Source organism: Microplitis mediator, chromosome 6, assembly GCF_029852145.1.
Source record: "Microplitis mediator isolate UGA2020A chromosome 6, iyMicMedi2.1, whole genome shotgun sequence".
In the NCBI taxonomy this organism is placed as follows: domain Eukaryota; kingdom Metazoa; phylum Arthropoda; class Insecta; order Hymenoptera; family Braconidae; genus Microplitis; species Microplitis mediator.
The window spans coordinates 6,075,280-6,096,746 of record NC_079974.1 but is presented as its reverse complement, the minus strand read 5'-3'; the positions used below and the strand labels follow the sequence as shown (position 1 = coordinate 6,096,746).

General features: G+C 33.7%; 3 protein-coding genes across 3 annotated transcripts; 2 read left to right on the top strand and 1 right to left on the bottom strand.

Annotated features, from left to right (window-relative positions):
• Positions 1–31: 31 nt before the first annotated feature.
• On the bottom strand, positions 32–1,102 carry LOC130670428 (uncharacterized). The gene has a single exon (XM_057473831.1). The coding sequence runs from the start codon at positions 1,100–1,102 to the stop codon at positions 32–34; it is 1,071 nt and encodes a 356-aa protein (XP_057329814.1).
• Positions 1,103–13,691: 12,589 nt separating this feature from the next.
• LOC130670427 (probable serine/threonine-protein kinase DDB_G0267686) lies at positions 13,692–14,573 on the top strand. Its single transcript, XM_057473829.1, has one exon. It carries the CDS (start codon positions 13,692–13,694, stop codon positions 14,571–14,573), a length of 882 nt encoding a protein of 293 aa, XP_057329812.1.
• Positions 14,574–16,503: 1,930 nt separating this feature from the next.
• Positions 16,504–19,808, top strand: LOC130670426 (uncharacterized). Its single transcript, XM_057473828.1, has 5 exons — positions 16,504–16,958; positions 17,900–18,598; positions 18,746–18,938; positions 19,059–19,378; positions 19,802–19,808. The coding sequence occupies exons 1-5, from the start codon at positions 16,504–16,506 to the stop codon at positions 19,806–19,808; spliced, it is 1,674 nt and encodes a 557-aa protein (XP_057329811.1).
• The last annotated feature ends 1,659 nt before the right edge of the window (positions 19,809–21,467 follow it).

Sequence of the window (21,467 nt, the reverse complement as noted above, 5' to 3'; positions counted from 1 at the left end):
GGCTTTTTTCTGGTTTAAGTCTCATTATTTGTTACCATATTTCATTTTCTGTAAACTGGTGTGTTGGAGAGATATCTGTGTAGCTATAGGAAACCATGTTTTGACTTTGTGTGTCTGATTGTCGATATAGATTAGCGTAGAAGTTAGTAGCAGCATTTATGATTTCTGTGCGAGATTTGCATTTGTTGTTGCCAGACTTGAGAAAAGGAACCCATGTTTTGGCTTGATTTAACTCTTTGTAAGCTTTTTTGGCAGATCTAGTATTATCGAGGTGTCTTAGTATAGTTGTTGTTCTGTAGGTAACATAGCACCTTTTTATTTCTTTATTGGTAAGTTTATACAAAGATTTTGGTTTTTCTTTGTCAGTTACGCTTAATTTTGGCTTATTTTGTAGTTCGCTTCTTTCTTTCATGAGTTCTAGCGCTTTCGTGGATAGGATTTTGTTCTTATGAGTTCCTTTAATGCTTTTTAGACTTATCTTGATGTAGTGCATGATTTTTTGGTAGTATTCCTCCACATTGTAGTTGTTTTGATTCTCTATAAGTTCTGGTATAAAGCTGTAGAGGTTTGTCAGGTACATTTCCTGCTCCGCTAGAGTTTTTAACTTAGTGGATGTGTTAGAGAAATTGCGCCTACTTTTCTTTGTTGAGTTTAGATGTATTGTTGCTCTTATTAGTCTGTGGTCCGACCCAAAGGAGAAAGATGGTAGTACTTCATATTTAGAGATCATGTGGTGCTTCGTGGTCATGATATAATCGATTTCATTTCTTGTGTTTTTATCTAGAGAGATCCATGTCCAGCGGCTTTTTGGTTTTAGTTTAAACATTGTATTTATAATTTTTAGGTTGTACTCTTGCGCGTATTGAATTAGTCTCGTGCCTCGACCGCTTCTGATGCCGTAACCATACTCTCCTGTGGCGGAACGTTCGTACTTTTTTGGAATTCCGATTTGAGCATTAAAATCGCCTATAGAGAAAACGTACCCAGTAGATGTGGAATCATGGGCTTTCGCTAGGTCCTCGTAAAAACTGTCTATTTCTTCCTGTGATGAATTTTCAGTGGGAGAGTGCGCTTGAATTACTGCAAAACACAGGTTTTCCATTTTGATTTCCAGTACGCACACTCTTTCAGATATTCCAGTAAATTTTATGATGTTATCTTTGTGTTTCTTCCTTACTAGAAAACCTACTCCATATAGTCCTTTTGTTTGGCCAATGTGGTAAAAGATGTATTCGTCGTCTTCGAATGTTTTTTCTCCTAGGCGGCGAACTTCGCTCAAACCTATTATATCATGCTTAATATTGTCTAGTGCGGCTTTGAGCTCAATATATTTTTGATTAGAAGATAATGATCTTACGTTGAGGGTGCAAATGTAGACGGTCTTTTTCGTTTTGATAATTGTTATTGGGGGGTTTTGGTCGAACTCTCCCGCGGTGACCGGCCGTACTGGGAGATTAGGGGTTGGAAGAGGGTCCGATTTTGATTGCTATGCTGTGCTGTGGTCTGATGTCTTCGATTGGCGTTGAGTTGATACTGGCTGAGCGAGAATTAGTTTAGGCTTTTGTATTATATAGTTCTTCATGTCCCCTTTATTTTTCTTAGGTGGTTGTTTATTATTTTGTTGAACATTTTGGTTTTTAGGATGGACGATCTCCGGGGACACTGATAGGTTTCTTTTGCTTGACTGTTTCTGTGGGGATTTTTTGTTGCTCAGTATAATAATTTTATCGTATTTTATAAAAGCGGTGTTTCCTGCATCTTTTCCTTTCTATAGTTGGATTTGTAGCTCTTTGCGCTTAATTAAAACTTCGATTGGGTAGTCTTCTTTTGAGTAATAGGAAGTATTTTGAAGGTTATGTTTATTTTTTTGTATTTTTAATTTAAAACCTAAAGTGTTGAATGTTATTACTATTGGTCGAACTTTTTCGTCCTTTTTTCCCCAACCTTCTAACAGCTTCTATATTGTAAGTGTCGCATGAAATTTTTATGTATGTATTTATTATATTTATTACCATTTTTTCCAGTTCATCGTACGACTTTTTTGTCTCTTCTACGCCAAAAAAGATCAGATTTTTGCGCCTGCACTTTCTTTCTAGGTTATTAATTTTATTTGATTGTTCTTCTATTTTTTTCTCCAAAAGCTCATTTTTCAGTTCTAAGTTGTTAAACGTCTCGTTGAGGCTGTTGATTATTGTGCCTTTAATATCTTCTTTCATCTCTAGCATGTCTTGCTTTTGCCGCTTTATATCTTGCTGCATGCTAATAAGCATATTTTTTATTTCATCCATATTTGGTTATAATTCGCTTAGCTTAGCGCCCTCTATGGGAACAGGTAAGCACTTCTTGGCTTAGTGGTGATTGAGTTGTCTAAGCGTATTAAGCGATGCCCTAAATGATGCGAGATATCAGAGTGTGCGTCGGACTAGGACCCGGCAAGAAAGTTCTGGTGGATCGTAATAGATGGCGCTGATAGATGCTTTGATCGATGATTTAGAAACGGAGATATTATTATGATTACTTAGCACTTTTGAGGTTAAAGTTTCTGATGCTTTTGGTTTACGCAATGTTTTAATGTAATTCAGGTTCCAGTTTTGTCGTACACATGCTACACTAATATTTTGCACTTGAATAATGATATGTTCTTGGTATCATAGCGAATTTCTAGTGTCATTTGACGGAACGATTTAATACACTTTTTAATAAAGTTTGTTGTTGTTGCACTATGTTTTATATATTGTTCGAAGTAGTTTATGCACTGGTTTTAAATTTTTTATATTTTTTTATTGAATCACTTTGTTTTGGAATACTTAAATAATTTTAAAACTTATTTAGTAACGAGTACGATGTTGACAGTGTCGCAGTGGCGCCCTCTCTCCACCCAATCATTATCTCAAAAATCGCAAATTATAGATACCATCTGTATGTGTTGCTACCAATCAGTTCATTACATAACAGTAGTATGGTGCAACTATAGCGCCCCCCACCACAAAGTGGTGGTAGAGCGCAGAGCATGGTGGGGACACCCTCGAGTCCGCCGGTCGTTGCGGACAGTACAGAAGAGTGTAAATATATATATATTGTAACGGGTTTTTCACCACCGGGGATCTACCGGAGTGAAGTCCGAATACACTTACGATTTTTGGCAACCTTGTTCAAAATTATTAGTTGGGCGCCAGGTGATTTTATAATCACCAAAAAAAAAACAATTATCAAAATCGGCTCAGGGTGGCGGATCGGGGAAAGGTCAGGCACTTAAGATTACGATAAATAATGGATCAGAATTAAACAAAAATAATTAATCGTATATTGAACACAGAATAATAAATTGATCGGTATCACAAATAAAGTATCGGTTACAAAAAAATATTAATGCCGTTGTCGGCTTGACTCGATATAAACAAAATTATCAAAAAAAAATCGTGGTTGACTGAAAACACAATTAGTTCATTGCTCGGAGAAACACAGTCGGTTTACGAAATTAAAATAATATAATTTTATTGTCCGGAGACACACATACAGCGGAAGTATCAAAGAAATACTTGACGAGTGACGTCAGAGTATTCTTGAACGGCGAGGTGACAAGACTGCTGTTGCGAATGAGACACGGATAATCCGTAGTTCTCAGAATTGCTCGAAGGAATAAAATAAAATATAAAATAATATTTTATTTCGGTAACACGTTAAATTGCACGATCGTATAATTTTTACCCGTAATTATTTATTTAATTAATTATTATTACGCACGCAATGCACTTATTTATTAAATATTGCACTCGTACACTTTGTTCAGATTCGCGCCGATGCTTCGGCTTGTTCACTACTTGTTCACTTGAGCGGTTATTGCCAGTCGAAATTACTTGTCGTAATTAATTGTTCGTTGATCAAACTCGGATTGATATTAAATGTAGTAATGCAAATCGATCATACGTCGGAATCAAAATTGTTCGTTTAGTCGAGTCGAATTGTCCAAATAAAAATAAACGTGGCCGTTCAGTTCGGAGTCTATCCCGAATCTCTCCTGACAATCCATGCGTTGGATCGCTTGCTCGGTCGAAGTCGAAATTTTCGATTCTAGATGTCACTAGACTTCGCTCACCGGATAATTTTTTATTATTTCAAATAATTTAAAACCACGGGTCGATGACGAATTTTTCTCATGTTACAATATATATATTTACATATAAATATATATGCTGTGACGTTATTTTTCGTATGGGGGTCAAATCAAAGTGAACGTCACAAACACCAACGAATTTTATTGTATTTACGAGCATGGTAACTCAAGACTTATAATTTAGCTTACAGTAATTTACGATTTTTATACAGATTTTTGATTAAGTTACAGTTTAAGAATTAAATATGGAGTAACGTCTGGCGACAGTTATGGATTTTTGGATAAAGAAAATAAGAATTATAATCAAAATTATGAAAATTAGTATGGGATATGGTTTGAGATTAAAGTTTGGGAAAATGATTGTTTGAGTTTTTGATTTTTAGTATTTTGAGTATGTGGACGAGTCAGTGTTACCGTGGAGCGGGACCTAAATTAGTCACCCGGTATCATTTGATGATAGAACCTAGTTCTATCCCTCTCAGACTTCTTGGTTGATTGCAGAGGTCTAGCTGAGATGCTAGTGCTCCAGTATATAAGGAATTTGACGGATGCAGAATGAGATCAGTTTTGGAGTTTTGGTTTGGCAGGCCTCAACAGTAATTTTGTGACCGTTGCTGTTGTGGAAGCCGTTTGGTCATTTTTAAATTATTAGTCTGACAGGCCTCAGAGGACAAGTCATGACCACTTGTACCGCTGAGGAAGTCATAGGTCACTTAGTTTATAAGTTTTATGATCCCAGCTGAAGTCTGTTCCAGGAGAGCAACTGCCAAGGATATCCATACTCAGAATGGGTTTAGTGAGTACGTTTGGTGAGGACTTGAACCTCCAGTTACCGTTATAGTAAAGATTGAGTTGGATTTAAGAATTTAGAATATAGAGGTCAGTTATTGATAACGATAGGATTGAGTTTGGGGTTTTAGAATTGAGAATTGAGAAAGACGAGTCGAAGGGAGACCTTCGAGGAGTACGGACGTGAGTATTCGACTCTAGTCGCTTGAAGCGAGTAGACGTGTGCAGTAATGGCGCTACAGTTCAAGGCATTGCGGAAAGATACAGATTAAGATTATTGCTACAGAAGTATTATTTAAAAACAGTGTAAGACGTTACTTGATATTTATTCACCAGACATCAGGTATGAAATAATTATTATAAATAATTAATCGAGTTCGAGTCAAAAGTCTTGAGGTATTATGCTCCTGTTTTAATTAAAAAGAGATTCAATATCTGAGAGAATTATGAGAATAATGTTACATTTTTAGAGTCACGATCATGTTCCATTGTTAATATTATTTTATAAAAGAATTATAAGAAATATGTTTGATTGTTAAACCAATTAGTGTCTAATTAACATCGAAATGAGACCCATGCACGTTAGTTTTACGATTTTGCTAAAGAGAATGTTCTAGAGTATCGAATTTGTAATTATCGTTCTAGTTTACCAAATATTATCTAATTATCATTTAGTTCTAATTAATTAATTGATTTATTTATAAAATATCGATACGTATCATTGAGATGTCAATTCACCTTCCGTTAAAATTAATTTTATTATATTCAGCATTCGTTATAGAGACAAAACATTATTTGTACTGAACTACCGTATTTTATTTATTGTTAAATAGAGTTTTGAGATTATTGTTGTTAAATAAAAGTTGCAAATTCAAAATGAATCTACATGACTTTGGGAATGATGTAACCCGGACCACTCCCTCTCTCCATAAACCTACACACTGAACGACACCATGGCATACCGTAACTCTGTTTTTAGTTTTCCAGTCTCCGTTTTGTTTTGCTAATAAGTTCTGAGCATTTTGTTAAGTTTTAGTTTTAGTTTTGTTTATGCGTGGTTTTGGTGATAATTCCACAGATCAAAAATCATCGAAAATTTCATGATTTACTGGTTTGGTGATTCCAGTGATAAAAATTACCTGGCGCCCTATTCGTATTGAGACTGGAGGCTAAAGGCAGAGAACGAAGTTATATCGCAGAAATTAGCGTCTAGTTTTTGTGTTAAAATGCTTACGTGGTCAAGTATTAGATGTTAACATATGTACGTCTCACTTACCTTACCGTTAAATAATATTAATAGAAATAATTAAAATACTATAAATAACTTAAATGACTTAAATAAATGAGTAAGGGTTCATGAAAAAACGACAATATATATTATTTTATTTATAGTATTGTATTTTATATTATATAGATTACCAAAACACATAGGTACATTATAGATACGTCTTTATTTTATTATATAATTGATTACCAAATTACATAGAATATTTAAAAATATTATATTGCTATCTTTATGTCTAAATACATGATTGGATATTATTATTAACAGCTATGCCGCGGGGTACAAAATTATAACAGTATGTGTTTCGATTTAAATTCATAAATGATTTATAATATTCGTTTACAATTTCATCATTTCTGTCACATCGTTCGTCAAAGATAGATATAAACCTGTCAATTGAAGGATCAGTAGACATAAAATGCAAAAAACATGATACAATATTGACCGCATACTTGAGAATTTTCCTGTTGCAACTGCTTGTCGTTATATTTGATCCATCGGCAATTGTGTTTGAGGCGTTTAAGGTGTTGAGTAATGAGTGGTGGTAATCCATAGCTGTCAAAGTACCATCCATTTCCATGTCTATCGATGTACATGGCGACCCAGTGCTGTCCTTGCTTATTGTGGCCATCTGTATTAACAACAAAGGCTATCGGCCTCGTTTAAATTTTCGGGATTCTGTCCGCTGAATATACTCCAATCGTGTGGTATGGTATAAACTGTATAGCTCTCAATATTTGCACCGTGTTCATTACACGCCTGACACTTCCAAGGACAAGTTATTGTACTATCGTTGTTTTTAGCAGCCTCAGCTGTATGATGAGTAGGTATTGAAGAATCTTGTTTACGCGCCTGTCTATTTAACCACTGTTTTATTAAATCTGCACACGATAAAGCACATTGTTTATATGCTAAACTTCTATTTCGTCTAGCCTCTAATACACTGTGTAGAGTAAGGTGGGTTGAAAAAAAACTTTTTTTTTTTTCTTAGCATGGGGGTAGAATTTGTATCTTATAAAAAACAAAAATTTTTCAAGAAAAAAAAAAAATTTTTACTTAACATTTTGAGGTGGCCCACTCGATTTTAAAATAAATAATTAATCAAACGGGGTAGTTCCAACGAAAAAATTTTTTTTTTGCCCAAAATCGTGGAAAACATCTAATAATTGTTGTTGCGTAATCACAACTACATTCAAATTTGAATGTAGTTGAACTTCCGGCAAATAGAGGCAGCACCTACTGGGGCCTAGTGTCTATCTATTCAAACTTGACTTGCGCTGTGCGACGCATGCGCATCGATTTTTCCTGCCTCGTGGCAAGAAGACCGACGCCATTATCTATTCGTTTATATAATTTCAAGTGACACCACGTTTTTTATATAATCTATTAAAATTGCGCTCATCTCGAGTAACTAATTAAAAGTAATCAAGAAACTACATTAAGGGTTCATAACTTTATATAAAAATATAATTATTTTTATAATCGCGAGCTCCAGAGCTCATAAAATAATTAATAAATAACATCAAGAAATCCAGTGTTCTACAACCTGTTCCTGAGGAGGTTATTTTCAACGGAGAATCGTACAGGTGCTTAATTTCTACCTTATAAATTAATTCAAGTGTTCATCAAACCAAAAGACTCAGTTTTGTTATTTATTTGATTAATATTATGCTCAATTTTTTAATTAAACTAAAAGTTATTTTTCGCTCAGTAGCCTCTGCTATCATGCTACCACGTGTTCACCAGATAAATTAAAATCAGTGTAATTTATCATGAGCTCATTAAATTCAATTCAATTATGTGATCATTACTATTAAAACTCAATAACAAAATTATTTATGTATTCAGTGCTATTAATAATAGTACTTACGTGTTCAATAATTCACTTCGCTCAGTAACCTCTGACATCATGTTACTTATTATCATGACATTTTTGCATTCAACTCAGTGTTCAATTAAACTCAACTTGATTAATTTTAATTCATTATTTACTCGAGCTCAACTCAATAATTTGTATTCAATTATTCACGTATTCATGAGCTCAGACATTTAACAGTATTTATAAATTAAATAAACTATTTAATTTGCAACCCAGTGATATTTTGTGCTGTGACCAATAAAAATATTGTTTTATTTTTAAATATGCGTATTTTTCAAACATCTCAACCACCAACCAGTCCTGGCATGTCTTTATTTAATTATTATTACAACAATTGTCGAATATGATTTTTTTTTACTTTATTTTCATTTTAATTCAAAAGAAAATGCTTTTCATTTATTGACTTTATACTTAAATTACAAAAATAATAGGGAAAAAATTTTTTCAACTTCTGACTTTCAATTAGCTTTCGAGGGGACACCCTACAGATTCTGGAACTCCATTTTGATATTTTTTACTACCACCCGTTCTCAAGTTATTGATAGCAAGAAAATTGAGTTTCTTGTAATTTATTGTTTTCTTCATAGATGGCGTCTGATTTTTTTTTTTCAAAGTTAGGTTTAATTCAAATACTGATAAATGTAATTCCCAATATTAAAAATTATTTATAATTTTATTATCTGTACTTTTTTTAGTGAATTTTATCTAATGAGTAATAATATCATTACAAGTGAGTGTTGAAAAAATCTTCTCAGTTTTGTGTTCAACAGTTTTACAATTGGTAATTTTAAGTGTTTCTCCTACTGAACAACAACATTTCCTGTTCAAATAAAATTTATTTCTGACTCAAATTTTGCTAAATTATGTCAGAGACAACAAAGATCTCCGTCTGTCCCATTTTTGGTGTTCCTCAAAAATTTAAGCCCACATGTTTACCAACTTATGAAGATTTTTTTGAACATTTTTTATGCATTCAATCCGATCTACGTTGTTCTTCGTCGAAAGAACCAAACACTGGAGAAATTCTGAGAATCGTTCTCGAATATTTGAAAGTTATATGGGCGGGAGTTCCAATACCGATTATTTCAGATCCGAGAATTTTGTCATTAATGAAAGTTTCTGTCGAGAAATATAAAAACATAAAAAAGCCTCTAAAATCCCGTAAGACTATTGGATACGAAAATGAAAAGAGTGAGTATTTATTTCATGCAAAAAAAAATCTCCTTGATATTTCAAAGTGTAAATGTTTGTCTTTAGTGAAATGCGTTTGTGACATTAAATTACCCAATTCTACATATAACTTTTTAAAAGACCAAAGAGGCGCTAGAGCATTAAATTTTATTGATATATTCCCGTCATCTTCAAGAAAAAGAAAACTGGATGAGTGTAATCCTGATGATACTGAAATAATTTCGATCCCTTCTACATCAACTGAATATTCGAATCAATTAGGTGTTCGGCAAATTAGTACCTTATCAAATTCACTATCTATTTCTTCTACCGACGTAGATGATTCTTCCGATGAATCTTTCACGGATCAAAAACGTGCTAAACAAATGAGACTAGAATTGCCAAATTTTGCTAAAGCTTGTGATCGAACAGGTATCTCTGATCGATACGGCGCAATTTTGGCAAATTCGCTTCTTGAAGATTTCAAAATAATTGATAAAAATAATTCTAATAAAATTATCGATAAATGTAAAATCAGAAGAGAACGTGAAAAAAGTCGCAGTGTGTTGCAAAACAAAATGATAAAACATGAAGCTTTAACAGGTTTATATTTCGATGGTCGTAAAGATAACACAATAATTAATGAAAAAATCGGTATGAAATTTTACAGAAAAGCATCGCTTGAAGAACAAATAGTATTAATTTCGGAGCCTCATTCTACTTATTTTGGTCATGTAACTCTTCTATCTGGCTCTGCAGAAGACATTAAAAATAGTATCGTTAATTATTTGAAACAAAATGTAAATTATTCGAAATTACGAGCTGTAGGAAGTGATGGAGCAAATGTGAACACTGGTGCTAAAAATGGAATTATTGCTCAGATTGAAAGAGATTTGGGATGGCCGGTTAATTGGTTTATTTGTCAATTTCATTTTAATGAACTGCCACTTCGACATCTTATTCTGCATCTAGATGGCGTTACATCAGGGCCTAATCAGTGGACTGGACCTATAGGTAAAGAACTAAAAACGTGTGAAAAAAAATCTGTGACTAAATTTGAAAGAATTGAATTTGATTTTCCTTCATTAGACATTAAAGATATAAGTAAAGATCAAAAATACCTATATGAAATGTCTGTGGGACTATCAAACGGAAAAATATCTTCAGATTTATCTCGTTGTTATCCTGGAAATATGTGTCACTCTAGATGGTTGACTACTGCAAATCGAATATTACATCTATATGTTTCGAAAGAAAAACCAACAAAAAATCTAAAATCTTTGGCTACATTTATCATTAGAGTATATGTGCCCACTTGGTTTTCAATCAAGCTACATTCTTCCTGTATTTATGGTTCAAAACATTTATTCGACGTAATTCATCGATCAAGATACTTAGAACAACAATTAAAAAAAAAAATTGATATTGTTATTCATCGAAATGCGTACTTCGCACATTCTGAGAATCTTTTATTAGCTATGTTGGGAGATGAGAGACGAATAATTCGAGAAAAAGCTGTAAATTTGATCTTGCAAACAAGACAAAAAAATATTTCTTCAACGGAAGTGCGTTCTTTTAATGTTCTTTCTTTGGACATGAATGCAAAAGATTATGTGGATATGATTGATTAGGCGAAGATTGAAATTACTGAACCACCTCTAATAAAAGATTTGAATGAGCATAACTTGAGAGAGATCATCGAAAACGGCTTGGAATTTAATATTTTGGGATATCCTTGTCATAACCAATCTGTAGAAAGGTCAATTAAGTTAGTTACTGAGGCGTCATCAAAAGTTTGCAGTTCAACTTCACGGAATGGCTTCATCAGGACAACGTTACAGTCACGCGAAGAATTACCAAAATTCGAGACGAAAAAAGATTATCAAGTTAAGTTCACGATAACTGATGACAATAACAACAACATTGACAAGTGTTCCGGTGTATTGTGATTGCTATTTAAAACGATATACATGTGTTTCTTAATTTATTAATCCAGTTATTTCATTTTCTTTATTTGTACTTTCAATTGAATATTATTGAATTTTTATTATTGCTAATATTGTGTTGATATTGTTCATAAATTAATTTTGTGGTTACTGATTAGTTATAAATAAAAAAATATTCGAAACTCTACAATTTTATTACAAATTTTCATAAAATTTTCGGTTAAACATTTTCAGAGCTACTAATTAATTTTGTAACCGTGCAGCAGCGATTTTAAGACGTGAGAGTGAGGCTCTCTCGCTTCTTTTTGTTCTCTCTCTCGCTCCCATATAATTTTCTCGTTTGCGAGTTCGGCTGAGTCTTGGCGGTAGTCTTAGTGCAGCAGATATGCGGAAATTGGTCACTGCGCATAATTGGGAGGGGTCAACACGAGGTGCTGACCCGAGACAATTAATTTTAAGACGACACTTGAGTTCCAGTGCGCTTACTGATTAGTCGCTCTTTTCCACTTTGTGAAAATTATTTTATTTCTTTCAATACGTTTCGACTTATCCAGTGATCTTGTGCCACTTGTGTTGTGTGGTTAAAAATAAAACCAAGTTTGCGGTGTTTTGGGTCGTTCATACTTCTCAGGAGGCGAATTGCTGCGTGAACCAGATTCTTGTCAACCCCACGTGGATCACCCGGAGACTAGGAGGATGGAGCGTAGGCCGATTCCTGCAGTAAGTCCCGACATTTGTTCGACTATATATATCTCTATTTTATAATACCTATGTACAAAGCCTCTCTCTTCAACGCGGTAATTCCCGCCAATATTTCTCATTTTCCACGATATTTATTCCCGCGCATATCACCCGATAAATTCTTTAAATAAAATTGTAATGATTACGCATATATATATAACTAAGGGGAAAATTTGTATATAAAGGGTTTGGTTAAATAAATTACATAATTTACATTATTTGAGTATTAATTATAAACTATCACCAGAGTCCTTTAGAGTTAAGTTTATTTTCAGCCACGTGTCCGGCTCAGGACGAGCCGACTCACCCCGAGAATTTCAAGTTCCCGAGTTTCAGAACCAGCGATAATCGACGCAATTCGCTAATTAAATTTATTAATAATAAAGTCCGGGAATTATAACTTAACAGTGGTTCTTGGCTATCTGGACACGCAGTAGCCAGGGCCCACCGTTATATTTGGCGCCCAACTCGTGTTCCTCGTCCTAATTTAAGACCTGGTGATAGTTAGATAATACCAATCAATAATTATAAAAATTACAAATAAATTTCGAATTTTTTATATTTCCCTATAACCGTTGAAGAGAGAAAATTTTTACAACCAGAAATTGTGTTTTAACTGCATTGGTTGCCCAAAAATTTGAGTAAATTATAAATTAATTTCAATTAAAATTATAATAAATAATGGGAGAAATAAAAATTTAAGTTTATCGCGTGCGAGAAAAAATCGATAAATTCCCGTAGCGCCGGTTAGACGAAGCGATACTCGCCGGCTTACGCATTGGCTGCACGCGTCATCAGTAAACAAACGATAAATACTGGTTGAGAAAATAAAATAAAATAAAATAAAATAAAGTAAAATAAAATAAAATAAAGTATTTCTTTTGTAAAATAATAGAGTAAATAAAATTTCTTTGGTGACAGTGTCAGTCAAAATAAAATCTTTACCAGAAATAAAATTTTGCTGGAAATAATTTTCAAAATAAAATCTTTACCAGAAATAAAATTCTGCTGGAAATAATTTTCAAAATAAAATCTTAAATAAATAAATCAGTACTTATCTAGTTTATACTGGTTTAGAATAAACCATTCTTTCGAGTAACCGGTAATTTGAATTTATTCGGTATATGAGTCACCATAAATAAATTACTCTAGTATAATAAATTAAAATTAGTAATTACCGGTCAAGAACAGTCGTTAAGATATTTGTTTCGGAAGTTTATTCTAAAAAAATAATTAGATTTAGTATAAAATAAGTAATTAAAATAAAAACAATACTGTCATCGTAGTATTGATAATAATTATCCAAGTAATCGGCTAAACGTTCTCCGGAAGTTAATTCCGGTAAAATAATAATTTTTCTTGAGAACAAACAAAACTAAAGCTGTCATTTAGGGATTAAATATTAGTCATCGGTTTAGATAAAATAAAATTTTAATCCGGAAGTAGAGACTATTCGTTTATTTATTTATATTTGATAATTGTGCTTCGGCATTATTTGTTTAAATTTAAGTCTATTTGGGCTCGTAAGCTGATAATAGCCATCGAGTAAAATAAGTAATTGAGAATTAAGTTGTTTTGAAAAATGAGTAACACGCGACCATTGACGCGCCAAAATTCTAAACAACAGAATAGGCAGGATAGCGGGAAGTAATATTTGACGGGGTTGGTTCATCGAACCAGAGTAACCAATCCAGGGTAGTACACTCACCACCTGCGACAACGAGTACGATAACGTCCAGTACTACCGTTTCGTCCGCGAACTCGACAATGTCGGTTCCCCCTCCCTCGGTACCCAATATACCAAGCCTGGTGGTCACTGCAGGTACGCCACTACAGAACAGACCACCAGTTAGGCGTAGTTTAGGAAATAATTTAGTGACGGTACCAAGTACCACGTCAATGGTCACCACGATGACCACATCGATCGTAACGACTACACCGGTTACAGTAACAAATACACCGACAACAATTACCACCACATCGGGGTTGGTCAGAACGAATAATTTGCCGGCAATTAATCCGAATCCGCAATTAAACCAAAGAATAAATAATATTACTTCGCAAGCGTCTGTGGACGGGGTAATTTTAGAAAACCCCCCACCGGTACAACTTCCATCGATTCAGCCTAATGCGGGATCCGTTTCTTACCCTGGCACCGTTCCAGTTCCCGCACAGACTGAACAAGGAGCAACTCTTGTTGCTTTAGCTCAAATAATAAGTTGCATTCAAAATTTGTCCCTTACTTTAAACTCGCAGCGGGAAAATACTTTACAAGTGCCTGTACAACTTAACACACAAATTGTTCGCACCGTAACTCACAGTTTTGGCGACGGGGAGTGTGGTACAGGACACTTGACACAAGACACTAGGGCTATGACGTCTTCAGCCCTCCCGGCGTACGAACAACCTGGTACCAGTGGAACCATTAATGTTCACAGAAACTTAGCAGGAATAAATAATAATATAAATAATAATTCAAATATCGATCCGAACGCGAATTCGAATAATGACCCGATTGGAAACAATAATTTGAACAATAATATTAATGTCGATAATAATTTTAACAACAATAATTACCCGATCGGATCACAAATCAATAATGCAAACGATAATAATTATTGCGGACTAAGAAATAATAATTATCAATAGATAGACAGAGCTGGTTCTGGCCCATTATAAACACGAACCCCTGATCTGTTGTACCGACGGATGGTAAGTTATCGATTGGCGGATGGTAAGTTATCGACTGTTGGTTATCGATTGTCGATAATGTATCGACTGTTGGTTATCTGCGGCTTTTTTGACATCATTTTGAAGCTAATTGACATCATTTGAGCTTATCTGGGGCCTTTTTGAAGCTAATTGACGTTATTTGGCGGTCTTTTTTACCGTCTGAGCTCATTTTTGAGCTCGTGTCCGCCATTTTGAGCTCATGATACAAGGCGCCTCGTGTATATTTTGTGTGAGAAATTTTTTTGAAAACAAAATGACACCATGATGGCGCTCAAGGCTGATACTTTCTCAGTCTATCAGCCTTGAGCGTCATTACGGAGCCAATTTACTTTTTGACCAATGTTTGATATATTCAAACTAGGTGTAGTACAAGCACTTGCGAGAAGGATGTAAAAGCACGCCATCTAGTGGTGTAGTTTCTCTCCCCTCTTTTTTTTGCTACTGCGTAGTAGATGACGTCATCCGACAAGTCTAAACCGGTTTTTGAGCTATAGTGGAGGGTACTGAGCTGAGCGCTGAGCTCGAGAGCTCACATCAGTCAGTCTACATCGAGAAACGTTCTGGTTAACAGTTTGTAAAAAAAGCTTGTGGTTTATTATCGAATTATTCCATTACAGCGATTATTCTATTCATTTCTTAATTATTACTTATCGTGTGTTTCAATATCAAGTAAGTATTAAATTTTCATGTCATTCAAATTATGTATTATTGACTGAAAATTTAATTAATTCAATTACTAGTTTTCAAGATGGATCTATCAAAAATTAATGAGATCAACACCTTGGCCTACATTTTGCCTGTTAAAAAACTTCAGGAACTGGAAGCTGACAAGACATATAAAATAACTGAAATTAAAAAAATTTCAACGCAATATGGACCTAAAGTAATTGCCAACTTGGATGATGAATTCACAATTTACTTTCCTGCAAGAACAAACAACGAATTGATAGCTCATGAAGATAAATTAAAAACTCTTTTTGATATGGTATCACAAGAAAATCTTCATCTTTTATTTCATGGATCTAAATACAATAAATTTGAATTTGTTACTCGATCGTGAATCTATTTCTTATGTAAAAAACTTATTATAGTTAAAAAATACTTCGTATCATGGTTTGAAATTTATGTATTTTTTCTTTTTATCCAATAATAAAATTAAAACTTCTAATATAAAAAATATGTTTTTAATTGTTATGTATTCTCCATGCATACATTATAGATGTAAATCGTATATCTTTAAACAATAAATTTGTATTATATAAAATGTAATTATTAAAAAAAAAGATAGACAAAATAAAATTTAGAAGTGTGTAGGAAATTTGAATGTTTGTTTACGCATGTGCGTTTGATGCTTCAAGCTACCTGTGTGTGTGTGTGTGTGTGTGTGTGTGTGTGTGTGTGTGTGTGTGTGTGTGTGTGTGTGTGTGTGTGTGTGTGTGTGTGTGTGTGTGTGTGTGTGTATTTCCAATGAAAGTAATATAGGCGGGAATTTCAAACATCATTTTGCGCAAGTGTAGCTATGTGAGCGACATCACACTGACGTTTGGAGAATTATGTTTGAAATTCCCACCGCGAGCAGCAGAGGAGCCGCCGCGAGCAACAGGGATGCATGGAGAGAGGGCAGAGGAGCCGCGAGCGGCAACAACTCTCGAAGAAGTTTCAAATGCACGCGGGAAATTTGAATAAATATGTTCCACACAGTGTAGCATTCTATCAACATTGCAGTTATGATAATAAATTATCTAAATTCGAATTAAATCGTTCAAAATTTTGTATTGGGTGGTTTATTTTAAAGTTGGAAAAATTAGCTATTGAATACGAAAGATATTTAAAAAATCCTATACCGATGAAACCACTCACCAAACAACAGCAAGAGACACATGATCAGGCAACTGTTTGTCATATTTGTGAAAAAATAATTACAACAAATACCGACAAGTGTTATGATCACTGTCATTTCACTGGTAATTATCGCGGTCCAGCACATATATCTTGTAATGTTAATTATCCCAAGTCACATGTTATTCCCATAGTCTTTCACAATTTATCAGGCTATGATTCACATTTTTTAATTAAAAGTTTAGCCACATTAATTAAAGGTGATGTAACTCTGCTACCAATTAATAAAGAAAAATATATATCATTCACAAAATCAATAGAAAATACTTCAGTAACATTACGTTTCATAGACTCATTCAGATTTATGGCATCCAGCCTTGAAAAATTAGCTTCAAATCTTGGTGATGATAAAAAGCTTATAACGAAACATCACTATCCCGACCCGGATGAATTTAAATTAGGGTAACTGTTTAGAATCGCGGCTCCACCTGTTTTTATCAAGCAAAAATCCAAAAATATTCAAATTGCCAAGAGACTTGTTTCATTCTCTGGCGTTTGTCGGCGGATTAAAGATGTACTTGCTTATTTAGGTGTTATTTAAGCATTACTAAATTGTACGTGTATACCAAAGGTATAAAATTAGCTTGATATCCAGTTTTTGTTTGAAATTTTTCTGTTCCGTGCTACACTGCACTATTTGACATATTTCTCTTATTATTCTATGTATTGACTCTTAAGTCAACCACTAAAACTTAAGCTATATGCCTATTTGCCATAATTTCTGTAGTTTCGTCCTAAGTACGTTAACGGACTCGTCAGTAAGGCTATGTTAACGCACTCTTGCCTTAGACTACATCTCTTACTAGTACGGGCCGGCGTAAAACAGTGTTGCGGGCTTCAGTCAGACACTATACTAGCAAAGGAAGGCGGATACCGTCCAAACTACTTGCAACCAAGTGCTAGGTGAGCTGTTGTACACCGTTAGTGTATTGAAATAACAGAAATATGTCAATTTTCCACTATACAAGAGCTCAAAAAATATTTCAACTCTTAGTTAGACCTTTCTATCGCCACCGTCCATCTTACGGTATTAATAAAATTAATTATTTGTATTTATTAGAAATTTATTAAATTTATTTTGGAAAATTAGCATAATTTATGTCATTTTTTTATCAATTTTGCACACTTTAGTTACAAGGTTCGGATAGATATCTTGTGATAAAGACATAAATACATACAGAAAATTCTTTCCGCCGTGTAGCAGAACACGTGGAAAAAGTTTAATTATAGATCTTTGATGTGTGAGCACTTGGAACTTTAGGAAATGCGTGGAGTCGCTATTGTCAACAATTACCTAAATTAGTTACACGCAAAGGTATATTTCCTTATGAATATATTTCCAGCATTGATAAACTTAATGACAAGCAATTGCCTAATCAAGTATCATTTTTTTCAAAATTAACAAATGAAAGTATCTCTGATGAGGATTATTTCTTTGCTCAGCTAGTCTGGAATAAATTCAACATTAAAACACTAGGAGAGTACTCAGATTTATATCTTAAAACTGATGTACTTCTTCTAGCAGATGTCTTTGAAAATTTTAGACGTAGCTGCTTTGAAACTTACAGCTTAGATCCATTACACTACTATACTGCTCCTGGTCTGTCTAATGATGCTATGTTAAAATATACTGGTGTGGAACTTCAGCTTTTAACTGATCCTGAAATAGTTCTTTTTATCGAGAAAGGTATCAGAGGTGGGGTATCTCAGTGTACAAACCGATATGCTGCTGCTAATAATCGGTACATGGGTGAAGACTTTGATCCAAGCAAAGCTGAATCATACTTGATGTACTATGATGTAAATAATTTATACGGCGCAGCTATGAGTATGTCACTGCCCGCAGGTTCATTTGAGTGGGTAGAAAATGTAGATGATGATGTAAATAAATTTTTAAATGATAATGATGAAAGTGTAGGATATATATTAGAAGTAGACTTAGAGTATCCTGAAGACTTACATGAGCTTCACAAGGACTTGCCCTTGTGTCCTGAGCACTTTGTACCGCCAGGATCCAAGCACTCGAAATTATCAACTACTCTGTATGATAAAAATAATTATATAATACATTATAAAAATTTAAAACAATGTCTAGAATTAGGATTAAAATTAACGAAAGTTCACAGAGTACTAAAGTTCAAACAATCACCATGGCTAAAATCATATATAGATAAAAATACTGACTGTAGAAAATTAGCAAAGAATGAATTTGAAAAAAATTTTTATAAACTAATGAACAACGCTGTATTTGGTAAGACCATGGAAAATGTAAGAAAGCATAAAGATGTACAGTTAAAAACCGAATGGGAGGGTAGATATGGAGTCAAAGAATTGATATGTAAGCCAAATTTCCATAGTCTTACCATGTTTGATAAAGATATGGTAATTATTGAGATGAAAAAAGTTAAAGTCTGCTTCAATAAACCTATCTATGTAGGCTTTTGTATTTTAGATTTATCTAAAACTTTTATTTATGATTTTCATTATAATTATGTAAAAAAGAACTTTAAAAACGACGAGTCGAAATTAATGTACACAGACACAGACAGTCTCATCTATCATTTTACTGTACCGGATATCTACAAAATCATCAAGCGTGATATCTCAAAGTTCGACACCTCTGACTACCCTGAAGATAATGTATATAATATGCCATTAGCTAATAAAAAAGTCCTGGGTCTAATGAAGGATGAAAATAATGGTGAAATCATGACTGAATTCACTGGACTCAGGGCTAAATTATATGCATTTAAAACATATAAAAACAAAAAAGCTAAAAAACGTGCAAAGGGAGTCAAGGGTCCTACTTTGAGGACAATCACGTTTGATGATTTTATTGAATGTTTAAATAATCATGTGACTTTAACAAAAAAACAATATTCAATAAAATCGAAAAAACGTAATGTAAAAACGATTGTACAAAATAAAATTGCATTAAGTTGGGCTGATGATAAGCGCCAGCTCATTGACAGTAGCCATGACACCCTACCATGGGGCTATAAAAAAAATGTAGATGATGATGATGATGATGATGATAAAATAATAATTAAAAAAAGAAAATTAAAGTGAATAGTTGTAAATTAAAAAACTTATGTAAATAGTTGTAAAAAAAGAAAACTTATGTAAATAAAAAAAGAAAACTTATGTAAATGAAAATTATTTCTAAGTTTTTGTAAAAATAGTTTTAAGGTTTGAAAATAAAAAAATGTATATATACAATTAAAAATTTTGTTTTTATTTATTAGAATATAAGATTACATAATAAGTTTTTTTACGGGTCTGATTTATCAATCCAGGTGTTGTGAGAGCTGTCGAAGCCGAGCCACTTTACATATAATTTATTTCCACGTTTTTTTATAATTTTTTCTATTAGATAGACATCTGGATGCTTGACTTTGCTGAGTTCTTCAACATAAAATCCACCTTCAATTGGCTTATCTTGATAGTCTACAAGTTTGTATGTTGTTGGATTTGTATTCTGCACTGTCTTGATTGTAAAAATTTCAGTGGTCCAGTTGGGTGTGTAGCCTTTTTCAAATACATGTTTGTACTTGCTGATTCGAACTTTGTCTCCAACTTTGAATTTATTTTTTCGTGCTTGCCGCTGAGCTTGAAGAGGTTTGTATATTTTTTCAAATATCTGCTTCTCATTTTTAGCAGTTACATCAATAGGTTCCAGTTGAATAGTACGATGTTTTCTAGTATTATATTTGTGTATCAAATCTTCCAATATATCAATCCATTTATAGGTACCACGAGCAGTGAATTGACGCCACATGTTATTCTTAAGTGTTCGATTAAAACGTTCACATATTGATGCCTTCAAGTTGCTGAATGTTGAGTACATGTTGATGTTTTTACGTTTCATCAGTTCTTGAAATTCTTTATTGTAAAATTCTTTGCCTTGGTCAACATGCAGATTTTTTGGTACACGTCCTTGTTGAAATATAGATTTCATTGCACTAGTGACATCACTACCACTTTTACTTTTAATCGGTACAGCCCAAGCATACCTTGAAAAAATATCTATGACAGTTAGCAGGTATTTGTTTCCTTTATTAACTGATGCATAAGGAATCATTTCAACTAAGTCAGCTTGCCAAGTTTCATCAAGTGCTCGTATGTCAACATGACGACGTAAATAATTTCTGCGTGCTGGTCTGTGCAGCTCATACGCTATTACTGATTTTTTGTCCTCCATTGTCAACAAAAATTTTAGCTTCCAGTTCTTTTATTCGCTGTGTATTTCTATTAATTAATTCCTTTCGTGACTTTATACGTTTCAGTATACCTTTTAATTCTTGATTTTCTTTTCTTAAAAGCGTCACAGTAGAATCCAGTGTTACCACTTGAGAGTGCAAGTGTGAAATGATCTCTGACTGATCATTCCTCATACTATCATACAGTAGCGACAGCTCTTTGTGAACAAGATCACGTGTAAATTTGACAGTTGCTGCATCACTGTCTTCAGCTGGTTTACCAACATGACACAGTCTCTTGCTCTCAACATCATACTGTCCATCAACAGTTATCTAAAATCCTCGTCCAGGTGGTCCTGGTGGTCCACTGATTGCAGCACCAGTTGGTAGTGACCGACCAAAAATATCGATACTCATTTTTGCTCTTTTCACTTCAACAGTTGGCGTGTAAATGACATAAATTTGATGCAGTGGCTGCTAATAAATAATTCCTGCTTCTCGTAGCTCTTCAATAATTGATATGATTTCATTGGTGTGACTTGGATTCCCAGCTGCTTGAGATGCCATGAGTAAACGAAGACGGTCGACTAGTTCATTTGGATCATCCCAGTAAACATAATCCATACGTGCTTTTTTCTTTTTCGCAATCATAAAATCAGGTAATCCTTTACCTCTTGATAAATTTGCATTTTTAGCAATAAAATCAGCAATA

What these genes read in the sequence shown, in the direction of transcription:
- LOC130670428 (XM_057473831.1), bottom strand. Translation starts at nt 1,102, where the DNA reads ATGGAAAACCTGTGTTTTGCAGTAATTCAAGCGCACTCTCCCACTGAA.
- LOC130670427 (XM_057473829.1), top strand. Translation starts at nt 13,692, where the DNA reads ATGTCGGTTCCCCCTCCCTCGGTACCCAATATACCAAGCCTGGTGGTC.
- LOC130670426 (XM_057473828.1), top strand. Translation starts at nt 16,504, where the DNA reads ATGAAACCACTCACCAAACAACAGCAAGAGACACATGATCAGGCAACT. An exon ending in CCGGATGAATTTAAATTAGG is followed by an intron (nt 16,959 to 17,899) that starts GTAACTGTTTAG and finishes ATATATTTCCAG; the next exon opens with CATTGATAAACTTAATGACA. An exon ending in TCGAAATTATCAACTACTCT is followed by an intron (nt 18,599 to 18,745) that starts GTATGATAAAAA and finishes TACTGACTGTAG; the next exon opens with AAAATTAGCAAAGAATGAAT.